Source organism: Ixodes scapularis, unplaced genomic scaffold (genome assembly GCF_016920785.2).
Source record: "Ixodes scapularis isolate PalLabHiFi unplaced genomic scaffold, ASM1692078v2 PGA_scaffold6__148_contigs__length_123643588, whole genome shotgun sequence".
NCBI classification, from domain to species: Eukaryota; Metazoa; Arthropoda; class Arachnida; order Ixodida; family Ixodidae; genus Ixodes; species Ixodes scapularis.
In genome coordinates, this window is record NW_024609881.1 from 9865432 (window position 1) to 9881952 (window position 16521).

General features: G+C 43.8%; 1 protein-coding gene and 1 long non-coding RNA gene across 3 annotated transcripts in view; one reads left to right on the forward strand and one right to left on the reverse strand.

Annotated features, from left to right (window-relative positions):
* LOC115308667 (zinc finger protein 845) overlaps positions 1 to 16521 on the forward strand; it is a 111136-nt gene that overhangs the window by 70560 nt on the left and 24055 nt on the right. For both annotated transcript variants that reach the window (XM_042294698.1, XM_042294697.1), the window contains exon 4: positions 8181 to 8285. In XM_042294698.1, the coding sequence (XP_042150632.1) occupies positions 8258 to 8285 (28 nt within the window). In that variant the 5' untranslated portion in view covers positions 8181 to 8257. The remainder of the gene's footprint in view (positions 1 to 8180; positions 8286 to 16521) is intronic.
* LOC121838432 overlaps positions 1 to 16521 on the reverse strand; it is a 46203-nt gene that overhangs the window by 14109 nt on the left and 15573 nt on the right. The window lies entirely within an intron of this gene.

Below are 16521 nucleotides of genomic sequence, written 5' to 3' on the forward strand. Positions count from 1 at the left end.
AGTGATGGAAGTTCTGCGCCATTTGTGCCAAATTGCGCCATGAACGAAAGTCTGCTACGTCTTGCTCCAAAATGCCATTTTTGCTAAGAATTACAGCACACCTGTGCCAAAATAAACATGAAGCAAGAAAGTCTTCCTTTAATATTGGTTGATTCTAATCAGAAAAGTGGAGGGAAAGGAAGCTTGTACAAATATGAATTTCACAGCATTTCAACTCACCGTATAGTTTATTTCGTCTTGGGTCAGAGCACAGTTGAAGGATCGAACACATGTTTAGCCGATGAAACAACACGTACAAGGAGATGATGAATGCCATGATGTTGCTTTTTGATGCTGCGAATCAACCGGCCAGAGCTGTTGATGCCGGGCATAAACTGCTCTGGCTGGTTGATCGCCGACGTCGTCAGAAGTTCCAGACGCTGGTTTCTATGCCGCTAAAGAGCAGTGTGACCTTTAAAGTGCCAGTGTAGGCCTTTATAATTCAATTCAATTCATTTATTTACTCCCATTTGTACATATGGGTGACGGAGACAGGGAAAAAAGCTGCAAAATGTGCAGCTTGACAAAGCCCCTGCCCCCTATCGGCAGACAGGAAACGTTAACAGAAACATTTTAAAGGCGAAAAAACAAAACAGGCAGTTCTATGCAGGAGAAAAAAGTTTAAAAGTTAGAAGTGAATATTGTGCATATTGTTTTCTTATTTAGTGCATCAAGACAGACATGGTGGTCTCTTAAAAAGTTCAGTAATGTTGGCAATGTATGCTGTACCATTTGAAGCCCATAATTTGTTCTAGGACGAGGTACTCTCAGGGACCCGGCGCTACGTACTCCGTATACCGTATTTTTAACACTTAGTCTAGAAAACCGCAGTAATGGGTGGTTAAAATACTTAAGGGATTCCGCGTATACTGTCGCAAGCTTATATTTGTAATATTCTTGTATTTTTATTACTTTATGCTTACAGAAAAGTGGATCGGTGTGGGCGTAATACAACGCATTGGCTACGACTCGAATTGCTCTCTTCTGCAATAAAAAAAGTTTATTAAGGTTTGTACTGGTCGTGGTTGCCCACACCAGGTTACAGTAGGATATACGAGAATCGAACAATGCATTATAAATTAAGAGTTTAATACTAGGTGGTAATGTATGGCGATGCTTATATAGAATTCCTACGATATTTGAAAGCTTAAGTGTAAGATTTTAAATATAGGAGTCCCATAACATATGTTCATGAAAAATTATGCCTAAATTTTTTGGTGGTGATTTTTGCAGTTCATGATTTTTAAGTCTTGTGTATGGTAGGTTAATTGAACTTAGACGCATTTATACAGGGTGTTTCACGAAAGGTGGACAAATTCAATATTTCTCCACGGCACCGTGCCCCGTGGAGAAATAGTGCAACTAACCTCTGGTGCGCTGTCATCGCGCGACGCAGCAGAGGCTGGTTGCACTATCTCTCCACGGGGTGCGGTGCCGCCGGGGCTGAGATGCGCTCCGATAGCAAATTGAAACTTAAAAGCCCGTCGAATTTGTGCGGTTTTTCAGAAAGCCATAAAATGCTTTGCGTGCCTTCTATCGTTCTGCAATTTGTTGATTTAATGTTCTTTGATGACGCTGAGTAATTTTCTAATTGAAACCATGCACTTAAACCCAATATTAAAAAAGTTAATTATGCCAAAATAATTAACCTAATTATCCTGGACTTTAATAATTTTCCTAAATAGGCCCCTGGCCCAGGACCGAAGCGACACAAGCCTTTGTTGCGACGAAATAGTTTTCGCAATATCGAATTTGTCCACCTTCCGTAAAACAACCTGTATATGTAGAAGCGTTAGCGAATATGCTGGTACCATCTTGAATTTTACAGAAATATTTACAAGCTATCAAAAGTACAGAGTGTAAAATTTGGAGGGGAGAGAGGATTTATCCCAATGAAGCGTTGCGTTATGATTACCTTTTCAACCATTTTTAATACTCATTGTAAATGAAACCTACTCTGACTAGAGCCTTATTTAAGAAGACTGTGTTCTTTTTACGCCCTTGCTATTCTTATCGCAAACGGTACTAAGTAATATGCTTGAGTATCAAAGAGGAACTCTTGATCACTACCATGAATTAACTCATTTAGAGATACAATCACTTTTTCATTCTCAAGTGACGTGCTAACAGATGTTGGCATCTGCTTCAAAAGCATCAGTGGCCGCTCCAAACCAATATTTTGCCTGCTACAGAACCTGCTACAAAAGATCAAATACCGCTTGCATCACTGATGGTGGCAGACTTTTCTAGGGTCGCCTGTAGACATGATGATGCGATGCCCCCTTAACTAGCTTCGATTGAGAAGAATAAAAAGGCTAGAGTCCCTCTGTAGTGCGAGAGTGATGGAGCCAACTCGCATGGTGCTCAGTAAACTTAATTTTCGGCCAAGAAATGGCAGGAATGTGCCGTCTTGCCGTTTGTGTGTAAACTTTAGTTACTCAGAGTGTCGCGTGAAAACATCCAACACTGAATTGACAATGCTATCATTCGAAGCCTTCTCAGGCGTTTTGGTTACCTCCAGGCAATCGTCTACAAATACAAGTGCTTTAGTGCCACTGCTCTCACTCAAATTCTCGCTGATGGTTTGGTCAATCTTCACCTAAGAATGTCGCAAAGCACTTGAGCTACGCATGCACCTATACAAATTCTTTCTTTTTGTAAATTATAAGTGCCTTCAAAAAGAATGAAAGTCTACTGAAAGTAGAACATCAGCAGTTCGAAGAAACCATCAACACCTACACCTCTAGTATTCTGAAACATGGCCACACCGTTTTCTTGGATACAGTCACGCACCGCCGCGAAGAGGTCCTCTTGGGGAACAGAGTAAGAAATCTACTATGTTTATAGAGAATGTAGCCACATTCGCGTAGGTACCAGAATTCAGGTACTCAACCACCACCACCTCTGAGTTTCGTATTAAAAATGGGCCACAAAGTTGCAGGGTAGTTAATTGCTTCAGACGGTATTAACGCACCAACTGTTGTCATGCCCCTCTTTCGGTGACAATGGTCCTAAAAGCTGGACTCTCCGTATGGGTTTTAGCTGTGAAAGGATTCCAGGTTCCCAACATTGCTTTTCTTTGTCCCTTTCCAGGTTGCGCAACTTGAGGCCGGTGCGCAACCTCAAAGCGGGTCTCTAAATGTTCGTCGGGTTGAGAGACTTCGGTTTGTGAAGTTCTTAAAAATAGTGGCGCAAGGCAGTCCGAAACATGTCCTGGGGCATAACAATGAACCCCCCCTTCGTGTCAGCCTGCAGTAAATACAGCCTATTTTCCTGAAAACAATGACACCACTTGGCTCAAGTTTGTTCCATCAGGTGATGAGAATCTTTCTTTGGACTTTGCGGAGGCACTGGGGTTTTCTGGCGAGGATAGAAGAACGGAGAAGGATTACGCTCACACAGAGGAGGTTAGAAGGTTGGTTGGAATCATCTAGGGGAAATTGAAAGAGGTAAAAGTAATTAGCACAGCCGGGGACCTGCGGGACAGAGCAAACTTGACACTCCATCCCGCATGACTCCGGCCATATGCCTCAACCCTGTTTCCCAGCGGGTTCGGCAGTTCGGTGTTGGAGTATCCAGAGGAAAATGGATGACTCTCGCTTGGGAGGGGGAGGGGAGGGGGTGCAGTGTGATGTTTAGAATAGAATAAAATAATTTTGTAGTTTCTTTGACTGATCTGTTAGCTAAGAAAAGGCAGAGGGGAAGGAAAAGTGGCTTAGTAGGGCGAGAGGTGACGAGCCATACTTTTGGTCCTTTTTGGTTTCTAGGCTAGGTGGAGCAAGTTACCGCCCTTTCGTGTACAGCCATTAGCATCCGTCCATCCGCCCAACAAAGATATTCAGTGCCAGCCTCCTGCCTTCGATCACACTTTCATGCCCTTGTGAGCCTCGAGCGTCCTTGCACAGGTGAAGCACAACCAGCGCTGCTGGGGGCCAGGCATACGAAAAATACGTGCCTTGCTCGTCCCACCCATTCAGTGACAAATAATTTTTTACTTTTATTGGCAGAAATTAAGATACTCTAACTGGCTCCCAGACATTTGCCACCCACTTTCAGCAACTTTTCCGATTTCAACTTTTGCATCTTGATGCCTTGCCTGTGGCCTGAAATGAAGGCTGCAAACTTTGGCTCTGTAGTCCAGAACTCATGGCTGTATTCCTGTGCCTACGTTTCTGAAAACCAGCAGCGACAGCGTGTCAACGAAATACTCAGAATCTGTGTACTACACAGAAAGCATTTTCTTATTTCTTTTTTTTTTTTTTGTGTAAATATATATGTGGCAGGCATTGCTGTCACATCAGCTGCCATTCTGATGGCCTTGCTGCTGGGTAGGTAACCTGCAATATTCATTTCGCACCACCAAATTCATTGTTCTCTCCAAGAACAAGTGTGGAGTGATCAAAGGCGTGGTGCAATGACGTCACGTGGAAGCCCCTAAAAAGATTTATAGAGCTTCACTGCAAAATTAAGCTATGCATTGACGAACGTTCCATCTCGTCTTGGAACGTAGTGCATGCAGTCTAAACCAGATACCAAAGTTTTTAGAACTAGCTGTTATCTAATTAAAAAGTTGTAAGTGATCTGTAATTTTCAGTGGGAAAGTGGCTGAATATATGGAGCTGAATGGTGCCAGTAACCGAGAACGGGTTGTCCCATTTTCCTATCTATATAATCAGAAAATCGCTTATAACCTTTTAATAAGATAAGAGTGAGTTTTGAAACACTGGCATCTGGTTCGCACCGCTAGTGCTGCTTGGGCAGAGCTCAGCAAGGCATCATATTTTTCTGCGAGGAAAAAGAAGAGCGTAAATTCTTTCGGGAGGCACGTTGTTTGTTAATAGGATTGCTAGCTGCAATGATCGGGTGTGGTTCGCATTTTAGGTTCGTAAATGTTGAGCACTCGTCAATGAAGCTTGGACCATACATTTGATATGTATGAAGGCACTGTAACATCTTTACGTTGCTTGCATCAGACCTGGTGCATTGATACGGATGCAGCATCTTCCAAAGTATATATCGCTCTATTGCAAAATATGTATGATTGCTCATTATGTGAAAAGGAGATGCAAAAAAAAGGGCAATCTTTTACAAACAAGGTTTGGGGGGGGTTATGGCATTTAATTATCTTTGAATCTTCATATTTTATTATAAAACTAATAAGGGCCGGTTTGTGAAATAAGTGAAATAAACATTTGGAAAAACTGACAACCCAGAAGTGCATAAATTAGAGCCATTTTTGAGTGCGCAGTTTTTCAAATGGTCGTTGTTGCTATCAAATTGTCCCCGCTCCATCACAGTCTTCTTTAGCTTCAATTTCTCACAAAAAAAATTATTAACCAATTTTTTTCTTTTTGTGGAAGAGTTACTACGCATCTACGGTAACATTGAAACACTTTTTTCTCTGTAATTTAGGGCATATTCACAGGAAGTGCACAGTAATTTTAATTTTTAATATTCCAAATTAACAACCAAATTTGACATGCATATGCTTTAGAATAAATGAGTTGCAACTACCGTAATATCCCGAGTCATCGCCCATCCCCGAGCCATCGCCCACCCCATTTTTTGGGCCAATATCGATTTCCGAAAAAACACCGAGTCATCGCCCACCCCTTCAAATACCCCAGCGCGGACTCTGCGATCCGCGAACACTCATCCTACGCGAATGACGCGGTCGCGGACCTTACAGTTGGAGGACGTCCGTGACAAAGTAAAACGAAGGAGGGAAAGACACTTCTTTTTGTTTACGCATTTCCTCCGTGAGCGACCCCAAAGTGGTCGTGTATCTGTGCGAAAAGAAAACGATGGAGATAACATAAAAAGAGTTTGTTAACGTAACCGCGGAGTGTTAGGTCAAAGTCTGTCTCCGCCGAAGTAAGGTCACCGCGAACCCGCTCCTTCTTCCCGCCCGTCGCGACCGCGGTTGTGCAATATTTTAGGCAAAGCCAAAGCGTAAATAAAGCTTTGCTGGAACGTCCTACACAGACGTTTGCAGAGCGTCCCAACCGTGCATTGATAGCCCGCCGTGCACGGACGCAAGTATGTATGCACCAAACAAGTTGCGCAAGAGCTTGCAATTGACAAGGCGCCCGACTTGGCCCGACGCCAAAATATTTGCCAACGCGACCGCCGGCTTTCCCGCTTTCCCAGCATTGCTCTTGGTCGCTTCTTTGGTCCGCTCGCTCGCTCGCTCGCTGGCTCGTTGCGCCTGGTCGGTTTTTCTATTTTCTTGTAGACTTTTTTTTTTTTTTTCACTAACTAGGAGAACATAATGGTGACATTCTTTCACGGAACAAACGTTCGCGCTATATGCAGATCGGCGGTGTTTCTAGCGCGTATGCAAGCAACGGACTTCGCTATAGTAAAATATTCTTTCGTGAGCATTTTCTTTATAAAACAATGAAACTAAATCCAGTTTTGAGTTTGATGTATCTCTTGTGCATCAGCGCTAGATACGCAGAAAAAAATAGGCGGTTTTTTCTGCTTTTTTTTCAAGTGTTCGTGCTCACCCACCGAGACATGGCCCACCCCACTTTTTTAACGAATTTCAGGTGGTAGGGGGGTGGGCGATGACTCGGGATATTACGGTATCTCTGCTTTGAAAGCAAAGTTGTACAAATTATGGCTTTCAGCAACTTTCATATCTCATTCCAGACACATTGAATACACCATACCATAGCTCAAATGGTGCAAAACAATGGTTCCTTTCGGACATTCGAAGATATAACCTTGTAACATATATTTCGAGTCTTTCATGATCTGCAGTTCGTATCCCAGTTTTGAATTGCATTCATTTATATATTGTACATATGCCCATTCGTAATAGAATTCTTTTTAGTGTTTTGTTTTCTGCTGAATACTGTCAAAAACTATGTAGGTGCTGGGGTCCCATCAGAAGACAAGTTTTGTCTTCTTTTATCCCAGCCCCCCAAACTTCTCTTTTGTCTGAAAATAAAGACTACATACATTGGAACATATATTTTTTTATATTTATAAAAAAACATGAAGAAACGTTTGTTAGCCCTTTGAAAATGGTGTTTTTTCCATTTTCATTTACCGTAAAATACCAAGCAAGCGCCCACTCAAAATTTGAAGATAATCGCGAAAATATCGGGGATGGGTGCAGTGAGGATACTGTGCATATTTTTTCAGGTGTTTCAAATTTGGGGTGGGCACTTAGTGCGGAATGGGCGGATGCACGGTATTCTACGTTATTTTAAAATAGGATAGGTCTAGCACACAATGTTTTTGTTCATTACACTCAGTGGTTTAAGAGGAGCAAATTTGTTTATTTTACTAGGCTCTTTTAAGTCTGTCGCCATGCCCCACTTGTCTGCAAGAATATGTTTCCTGCGTGTTCAGAGCTTCCAAAACATAAGGAACAAGCGATATGAAAACTCATACGAGACTTACATCAAGGAGATCAAGGATTATAAGCTGTGGAAATTCAATTATATTAAATAATAAAAAAGAATTTTCCTGGTGCAACAGTCTAAACCTTTTGAGGAAGAGGAACATAGCAGCTTTCCTAAGTAGGTGGATTCGAGGGTCCCGCGGTTCGACATTATCCGAGATTTTGTATCGTGCAAGTCCTAACTCCTTTAACTGTTAGTATTTGTACCGTACTGGCAATGCAAAAATGAGCAGGTTGTTTTGAGATACTTTCAAACTCTAAAGGCTGAACCGCATGTAAGTGATTTAGCGAGCGACGAGACGGGCGACAGCGACGAGAGTCAGCGGCAAGCAACGGGGATTTCTCACTGTTATTCATCACGTTGCTCCTTTTTGGATTTCTAGAAAATTTCGCTCAACACCTTGGTCGCTTGGCACCCGTCGTTTCATAGGGTCTGCCTTATCGCGCGACTGACCGAGCAACAGCGAAGCGGGTTGCCGTCGCTTGTCTCTCGCCTAATCGCTTACATGTGCTTTATTCTTGGGTCAGGTAACGCAGGCTGCTGCCCATTACTAGGCGCGCAGGCATTTCATTTCCTTATTCATTCATCATTGTTATCACGAAATGGCCAAATCCTTGGTGTCTCTTTTGTGTTATTCTCATGGGTGTCTGACTAGCTTGATTTGCTTGGAGGATGTACTGATTTTATTCTTAATTACTGTCATTGCCCATTGCATTTGGATCCCAGGATCTCAAGTGGTCCCGTGTGCGCCCCTCTTGATCTTACGAGACTCCCCACGAACCTGACCCTGGGCAGCACCTCGAATGGAACCAACTCAGTCCTCAAGTTGTGGTGAGTTTTCTTTTTTTCCACCTTCTCTTTAAACAGGACAGTGACTGCGTCTAGACTATACAATACAATAATATACAATCCAAAATCCATCCTTATTTACACAGAAGCCTCTGCTATTGCGCAGATAACTAAAAACAACAGAGCACACCAATAAAAGTATAAGTTACTGCAGTTTCCCTCCTTTTGCAGCTAATACTAATTCCTGTAATTTGAAAAACATATTTGTAAAACACGTAGAATAATACTGAATTCCTCTTACATACCGTAAAGGATACTAGAATTCACGACTTGCTAGGAAATTCTAGAGATAAGAGAACCTTTTATATGATGCGTTTTCGGGGATACTTCATTATCTATTCCTATTACATTTCATGGGTCCTTTTCTCTCTATTCAATTATCCATGTTTCTGCTATACTCTGTTTCACTTTATGATGTACCACAGTAAGGGCTACAAGCGCCAGCTTCTTGCTCAGGGCACATCTCGGCGGCACAAAATCTCGTGCAGTAAGGGCAGCTGCCAATGCTATGAGCTCGTGCTTCTAGCCTCTGCTGCGGTACAACATAAGGTGAAACAAAGTATAGTTTATTTTATTCTGTGGGATTTCATCATATAGATTTGAGTGAACAATTTCAATCACTCTTTTCTGCTTGATTCTTAGCCTGCATCACAGTGCTGAGTGTAAAAAATATTAGGAAAATGAGCATTGTGATTACTGCTACATGTTTCTTCAAAAGGGCTCGTCCTAAAAGTTTTGTGACATTTTGAAGATATTATTTCATTTAGCCCAGTTGTGTCGTCATACATAATGTTAAACACATTTTGTAAACTACATTTCACCAAATAAATGTCGACGAGGTGGCCATTTCGTGATTTTATGCACTGGGATTAATTGCTTGGTTCAAGTTCACAACTACGATTCTACTTATAATACTGAGATGCCAAGTTGTACCAATTGCGTGTATTTTAGGCAACCTGCTACACTTTGTGACAACCTTTCTATTCAGGTAAAATTCATGACTGAGGTAAACAAATGGATGTTGAGTCGTATAAACAATGTTTTAAATGCTAATCCCAATTTAAAATTTTTTTTTACTGTTGCATTAAAATTAAATAACGCTGTTTCCTATTTTTGTTACCTGAAAATAAAAGTGGATTTTACGAACAATAAAAAGGAAACTATATAATTACTCCTCTCACAGCGAAAATATTGCCTGTTGCCAAAACAATGCGGAAAATAAATTCTCGTTTTAGCAGTTCGAACCGGTTCGAAGTTGTTTGAGCCGTTACCTTTGCTTCCCGAAACTGAACCAAAAGCCGTAACACCGAACCTGACCTGAACGGATAAAAATTTCGGTTCGACACTCTGGTCACGTGCAAGCCGCATATATTTCCACCATAGACCTTTCGCTAAATCATCCAAGCACCAAGGAGCATGCGACGAGTGGAGTTGCATGCGCTGCATGGGCTCGAGTCTGCAGCAGTTAAAAGCAAAAACCTAAAAGCAAACGTCCCATCTTGCACCCGCGTTTGTGGACGACTTTTTTTGGTCGTTTACTTCAAATCGTTGACACGAGGAAGGCGAGCGTGTGAAGCGTCTTTATCTATATTCCCAGCATTCTCGTTAATGCCTGGGTACTTTAGCAATAGGTCTGTTACTATACCTGGCGTCGTCTATTTTGTACTACGTTGTTGAGGCTAGCGTAGCTTCCGCAGCATTCTCATTCTTTCCAAGCTGGCTGCGCATGCGAGAGGAAGCCACGTGTTCTCGGAGCAGTGCCTGGCTGCGGCACTGGAAGCTATTCTAGGCTCCAAATATAAGAATATAAATTAAAAAAATATCCTCTCATCCACCGGTTCTGAACTCAGCTACGAGAGTGGAAGGGGTTCGGTGACCGGATGTGTTGACGCACCGCTGCACGGATAACGTGGATCAACGCTCACGCTGCAGAACCCGGAAATCTGGGGTTTAATCCTCAATCCTGCCAGTTTGGATCTGGACGAGCGTCGAAGCGGCATGCAGTCGTGTGTCGCCACTGCGCGATGCATGTTAAAGGGACATTTACACCCACCAAAAAACTTCTTTTTTTTTTTTGCCAGGCGATTTAGTTTGATGTCAGAAGACTACCCAATTAATATTTTGCTACAGAGTCACATATATTTTAATAAAGCCCAAAAATGCAACTGATTGAAACCGAAACCTCCACACGGAGGTCGGAGAAATATAGAGGAGGAGAGTGTGTCGGAAGTCACATGGCGACACCCCCACCGTGCACTTTTTTCTTTTTTCCCTCAGTGTTTTTTTTGCCACGTGCAGCAGACGAACGGCAAGCGGGAACCGTTAGCCGTTCGATTGCTTTGCAGTTATGTTTGTTCCGCTCGCTGTTCTGCACTTTAAGATGAGTTGTACATTGAAGAGTTCGATATGAGTAGAGTGCCCGTGGTGAATGCCCGTGATTGGCTCCGAAAAGAATGCCCTCAAGATGTCGCGTGAAGAGCTGCCTCCCAGGTTCTGCCTCCGAAAGTGGCATTGTGCGGCCGAGTCTGCACCAGTTCCCAAAAGATCAATGGGATCAGGACCAATGGCTGGCTGCAATTCCTGCAGAACAGTTACAGGCGGAAAGCAGACGGTACCCGACTTATATGCTCCTTGCATTTTGTGGAAAGTGACTACATTGAGTTCGCAGGTGTCAGAAAGGGAATCCCATACCCTTTAGTTCAGCGACGTTCCGTTCACAACATTTATTTTTTTGAGTGATAATTGTAAAAAAAGAAATGTGCACATGTCACAAAATGTAGGACAAAAAAAAAAAATTGAGAACCCTTCATCTCGTGAAGAGGAAAGTCCAGTGAAGCTGGCGCTCTGGTAGAAACAATGACGTTTTATTATAGTGCAGCTACGCCAATCACGGTGCAGGCTCTAGTGGGCCGCAAACGTGGTCGCCGAGGAGCGCGGGGCATTGCGCAACATCGGGAGAGAGGGCGAGAAATATGCACAATTCTGGAAAGAGGTGGTGGAGAGGAGTATAAAGTGAGGCATGCATTGTTATGTTTGAAAATTGTTGATCTACGCTCGGTCTGTCGCCGGAGACGATCCGACAGAACCTAGCCACAGACAACTTCGTTGTAAAAAACAGTACGCCCACACTGTGGATCGGACCTGGGTCGGCTGCGTGTGAAGCGGACAACTTTCCACTGAGCTACTGGGGGAACTCTTACGTTGGTAGTAATGCAGCCGGTCGACTGTAGGTCGGAAGTTTGCCGCCGATTTCCCTCCAGCAAAGCACTCCCAACTCGAGGTCGGGCAGCACCACGCATTGGCCACATTAGCACCTTGTAGAGAAATTGTATGCATGCATATTCAACTCAATGTACGCACTTCAAGCTTGTTGTTTGTGTGAGCGATGTCTTCAGCCACGAGAAGGAGTGACGGTTTGGCGACGTCATCATGCAAATCGGCTTGGTGGTCGGGCGTGTCGTACGTAATGAACCCCAATTCTTTTGATCAGTCCAAAATTTCTCTTTCAAAGGAAGACAGATTCGCCGGCACGGGGAACGACAGTTCTAAAGTCGAGGTCCTGTAGTCCGCTGACATCGCCTTCCAGCCTGCGAGTCCATCTATATGTGATACGACACCATGTTGAGAATTATGCAGTGAACACACAGAATGCTTCCGGTTCTCTGTGCAACTTTTTTTCTTTTTCCATCAACGTAATTGCAGCTTTCTTGAAGCCACAAAAATGAGTTTCTTTTTTTTCTTCTGTTTTTAATATTGAGTGTGTGCTTTCAATGACACACGACTGATTAAATTTGGTGGTTGTGTCTAAACTTTAGAAGAAAGCCCGTGACCAGAGAGAAGAGAGTGACTCCAACTGTCCAGTTCTCAGTGATGGAAGTGCTGCACTAATTGCACCAAATTGAGCCACGAATTAAGGTCTACATCCTGCGCCAAAATGCCATTTTTGCTTAGAATTGTGCCACACCTGCGCCGAGATTGGCTTACAGCAAAAAAAAAAATATCTATATTTTTTTTAATTATTGGCGAAATATTCAGAGAAGTAGAAGAAAATGAAAATTTTACAAATATGAATTTCACAGCATCTCTACACACCATACTGTTTGTTTCGTATTAGTTCTGAGCACAGTTGAAGACTCGAACAACCGCCAACAGACATGCTAAAAGCGCGAGTCACGGGACATTTGCTGCACTTGATCGGTTTAGCCGATGAAAGAACACATACAAGGAGATGACGAATGCCACAATGTCGCGCTTTGATGCTGCGAATCAACCGGTCAGAGGCACTATTGCTGGGCATCAACCACTCTGGCTGGTTTATGTGCTGGCTGCTTGATGGCCGACATGGTCTAAATTTCCAGACGATGTCAAGAACTAAGGGTCCTGAGAAAACTTTGGAAAAGAGTAGGATTGCCGATGGCTGTGATAAAACAGAATTGTATTCCCGATAGGATCGCTTGATTATAAATTGTGCCACATGTTCGTGGCTGCAGAGTAGTGCAGCACTTGCGCCGCTTGCGTCGAGCTTCGCCGCTTTGCACCGGTGTGCTAGGAGCAGCGACTGACCTGGGGGAGTGCCTGGTATAGACCGCGATAGGCACGCATATTATGCTCGGGTTTCAATTTCTAATTGTGAAAAAAAAAAATGAGCAGAGAGAGAGAGAAGAAAACACAAATCTATATATGTTTAAATAAATACAGTAGTTACTGTAGTTCCCGTGCAGCTGTCGATCGAAAGAGCTGCAAACTTTGACAGAACTCTGGTTCCTACTCTGCAAAAGAGCAGTTTCATCTTTAAAGTGCAAGTGTAGGATTTTATCATATTTTGGGGTGGTTGTTTTTGCAGTTTCTGATATTAGAATTGGAGCCTTCAGTTTGGTAGGTTCATGAAACTTACGGGACGCATTTTATTGGTAGACGTATTAGCGGACATGCTGGTTCTTGCTGGCATTTTACAGAAATTATGTTTACAGGCTAAACAAACCACTGAATGTAAAATGGAAAGAGGAGTGTATCGAAGAGAAACCCTTTATCAGTATGGTAGCAATCACTTTTTTCATTCTCAAGTGATGGGCTAACAGACGTTGGCATCTTTTTTAAAATCGTCAGTGGCTGCTCCAAACCAATATTTTGCCTGCTACAGAACCTGCTACAAAAGGTCAAATGCCGCTTCCACGATTACAGTGAAGTAGATGCAATAATGAGGAGGTTAGAGTGCCGGTAGAAATGATCTGGGCAAAACTGAACGAAGCACTAAGTAGCACAGCCGGGGGACAGGAAAAAGATTGAGACTTCCTCCCTCGTGTCTCTGGAGCAAGGTCTCAACCCTGTGCCCCAGTGGGTCTGGTGTTGACCGACGCCAGCTGAAGATTGGCGGCTCCCTCGACGGGAAAATGAGGAGGGGGGATGCATTTTTTTTTGCTTGATTCCTTAAAGGACGCATGCAAAGAAAAAAGATGTTTCTTTTAAATAGCCTGGTTGGGAAAAAGAAGTCATAAAGCAAATTTACAACGAACAAGAAAAACGTTTAAGTCTAAATTTACGGCGCAAAACAAATTTGTAGTTGGTGCCTGCGGGCGCTTGCGGAAAAGTGGCCGCTATTTATCACGTGACTGGCTGCTATTTATCACATGGTGCTTGCACTCTCTTGGACGCTTCCTATGGTATCTAAAAGTTACTTATTCATCTTCGTTTGAAGTGCAACAAAAAAGGAAGATTAATAATAACTTTTAGAGCTCGAAGAACGCTCCTGAAAGAGTGCAAGCACCACGTGATAGACCCAGGCGCCGGTCAGAAACTGACGGTAGAGGCGCGCCAGAGTGTTTCCTTTCGGCGGCGGTGTGGAAAGACGCGTTTAACCAGCGACGCACCACGCTCAGCGTACGGCGGCGCAGCGCGGAGGCCCACAGGTCTACCACGTGACCAGCGGCGGCTCCCACGGGTGCCAACTACAAATTTGTTTCGCGGGGTAAATATAGGTCTAAAATTTATTTTTCTTTGTTGTAAATTCGTTTTATGATATTCCTTTCCCATATAGGCTGTTAAAAAATGTTTTCTCCTTTGCATGTGTCCTTTAACGGTCGTCCCAGCAGTCAGCCCCCCCCCCCCTCCCGGCTTGGTGATATTTACAGAAATGCATTGGCCTAAAAGGGGCAGAATCACATTTTTATGTTATTAGGCTAGGTGGCACAAGCTAATGCCCATTACAAAGGGTACAGCTGTTAACATGCATCCTTCCATCTATCCAATTTTGACGAAACATGTAAACATTATATTTTTATATAGTTAAACAAAGACAAAACTTCCTGGGTCTACGCGTATTTCCAATTGGACTGCACTGTATTTTTTAGTGAGCAAGAATGAACAGCGCACGTCTGAACTTTTCCTCTGTAGAATCAGAAGGGGTATGTCAAAACGTTACACCATGGATCGATGAGTGTTCCAAGATCACATGAGTCCAGGAATAAGCACTGTTGCCCATTTGGTCTCTGTGCTGAAAGAGATGTGTCCTTATGCGACAGTGCATTGGAAGCCAGGCCGTTTACATGGGAGACATTCAAGAAAGCTGGAAACAAATCAATTGAGGCCTTTGTAACTATTTTGTGAATGGGAAGTGAGCACGTCCACCAGCTCACGTCGCTTCGTTATCCGCCTGCATATCGTGACTCTTTAATCTGGTCAAATGCTACCCCCAGCAACTCAGTGGGCACTCAGTGGGTTGGCTATTTGTCAAGCAACCTTGTGCCCTGATCAGTTTTTAAGGAGGTTTCTTATTCATACTGCTGCTTCTTACAACGTGTCTTTTTGCTTAGTTTTTAGCCCTTTCGGCAGGCGATTTCTGCTTGTTATATTATGTTTTAGCGGCCGTAGTTTCCAAGTGCTCTTGGGCGATCGCACATGGAGATTCTTGACTCCCTGCTCGCTCAAGTGCGTTGTGTTGCCGAAGGTGGCATTGACTCGTAACCATACTTCAGCCCGTTCCTGCTCAGTGTGAGCTTACAATTAGCCTCCACAACGCTTCTCCAATGTCCATTGCACACCACCAAGATTGTAGTTCTTCTCAGAAATGGGCGCTCGTTCTGAGCCTTGGTACATCGTAGCTAACCCTCTTTTCGGCCGGCAACTTTATGGATGTGTATTAATATTTGCCACAAATGTTTGACATGTGCAAAGCAGTAAAGCAGTAATAGCATCTTGCCTGACTGATTGGAACTGCTCGTTAGACTAGGCCAGTTGTACGTTTTGCGGTATCGCGATACAAACTTTGCGTAACACGATAGCCATGCAGCTGATCCTAAGGGTTGCCATTATGCTCGAGCGGGTTGTTTTGGTTTCGCCATAAACCCCCCAAGAAAAAAACTTTAAGATAGGATATCTACAAAACTGCAGAACTCATCAAAGAAAAACTTATACCTCGTAATTCACGAACACTTCCTTCACTAAAAACTGTTCTAACACTAAAATCAAGAAAATGTGCCTGAGTTACCCTTGAAGAATGCATAGAATTGTGCCGCCCGTGCTTGCACCCTCCAATACGCCTCGCAAGTGGGCTCATTTTCGTCTTCTGCACATGAAAAAGGAAGTAGCGGTGACGTCAGAACGCCGAGCCCTGGTTGGCTGATCGCGACCCCCTATCTGAGCGTCGTCTGCTCCTTTGCAACGTCGTCTGCTCGCAACATCGTCTGCGTCTGTCTTACCTTTCCTGCGACTTTCGGAAGTGCAGGTCTTTACGAGCGAGCTCGACTTCGCCTTTCAGAGAGGGCAGACAAAATAACTCGAGCGGTACATTGTTTTTGTCTAACAACTAGCAGACACGCAGCAAGGAGGGAAGTCAAAGGACTCAATGGCGAGGTGTCCCGGGGCGCCGATGGACACGGAGTCAGCGGGATCTCGTACAGCACTCCGACGGCACACTCACATCTACCAGTCTGGCCGATGGACACGGAGTCAGCGGGATCTCGTACAGCACTCCGACGGCACACTCAGCATATTTTGTTCGGTGTTCTGTTCTGCAATGCTCCATATTTGGCTAGGGATTATTGATTCTGCGGCCCAAGCGCGCCATTTTTTCAGGGGCTGAAAATACTACGGGTACTCTAAAACTGCTGTGCAGAATACGAGGAAAACACATCAAGCATCTGGGGTGACGCCATCCAGCGATCGCTGTTCTGGAGGTCTGAGGTTTACTCACGAGAAGCCTGTGGAAGGGACACTACAGTTC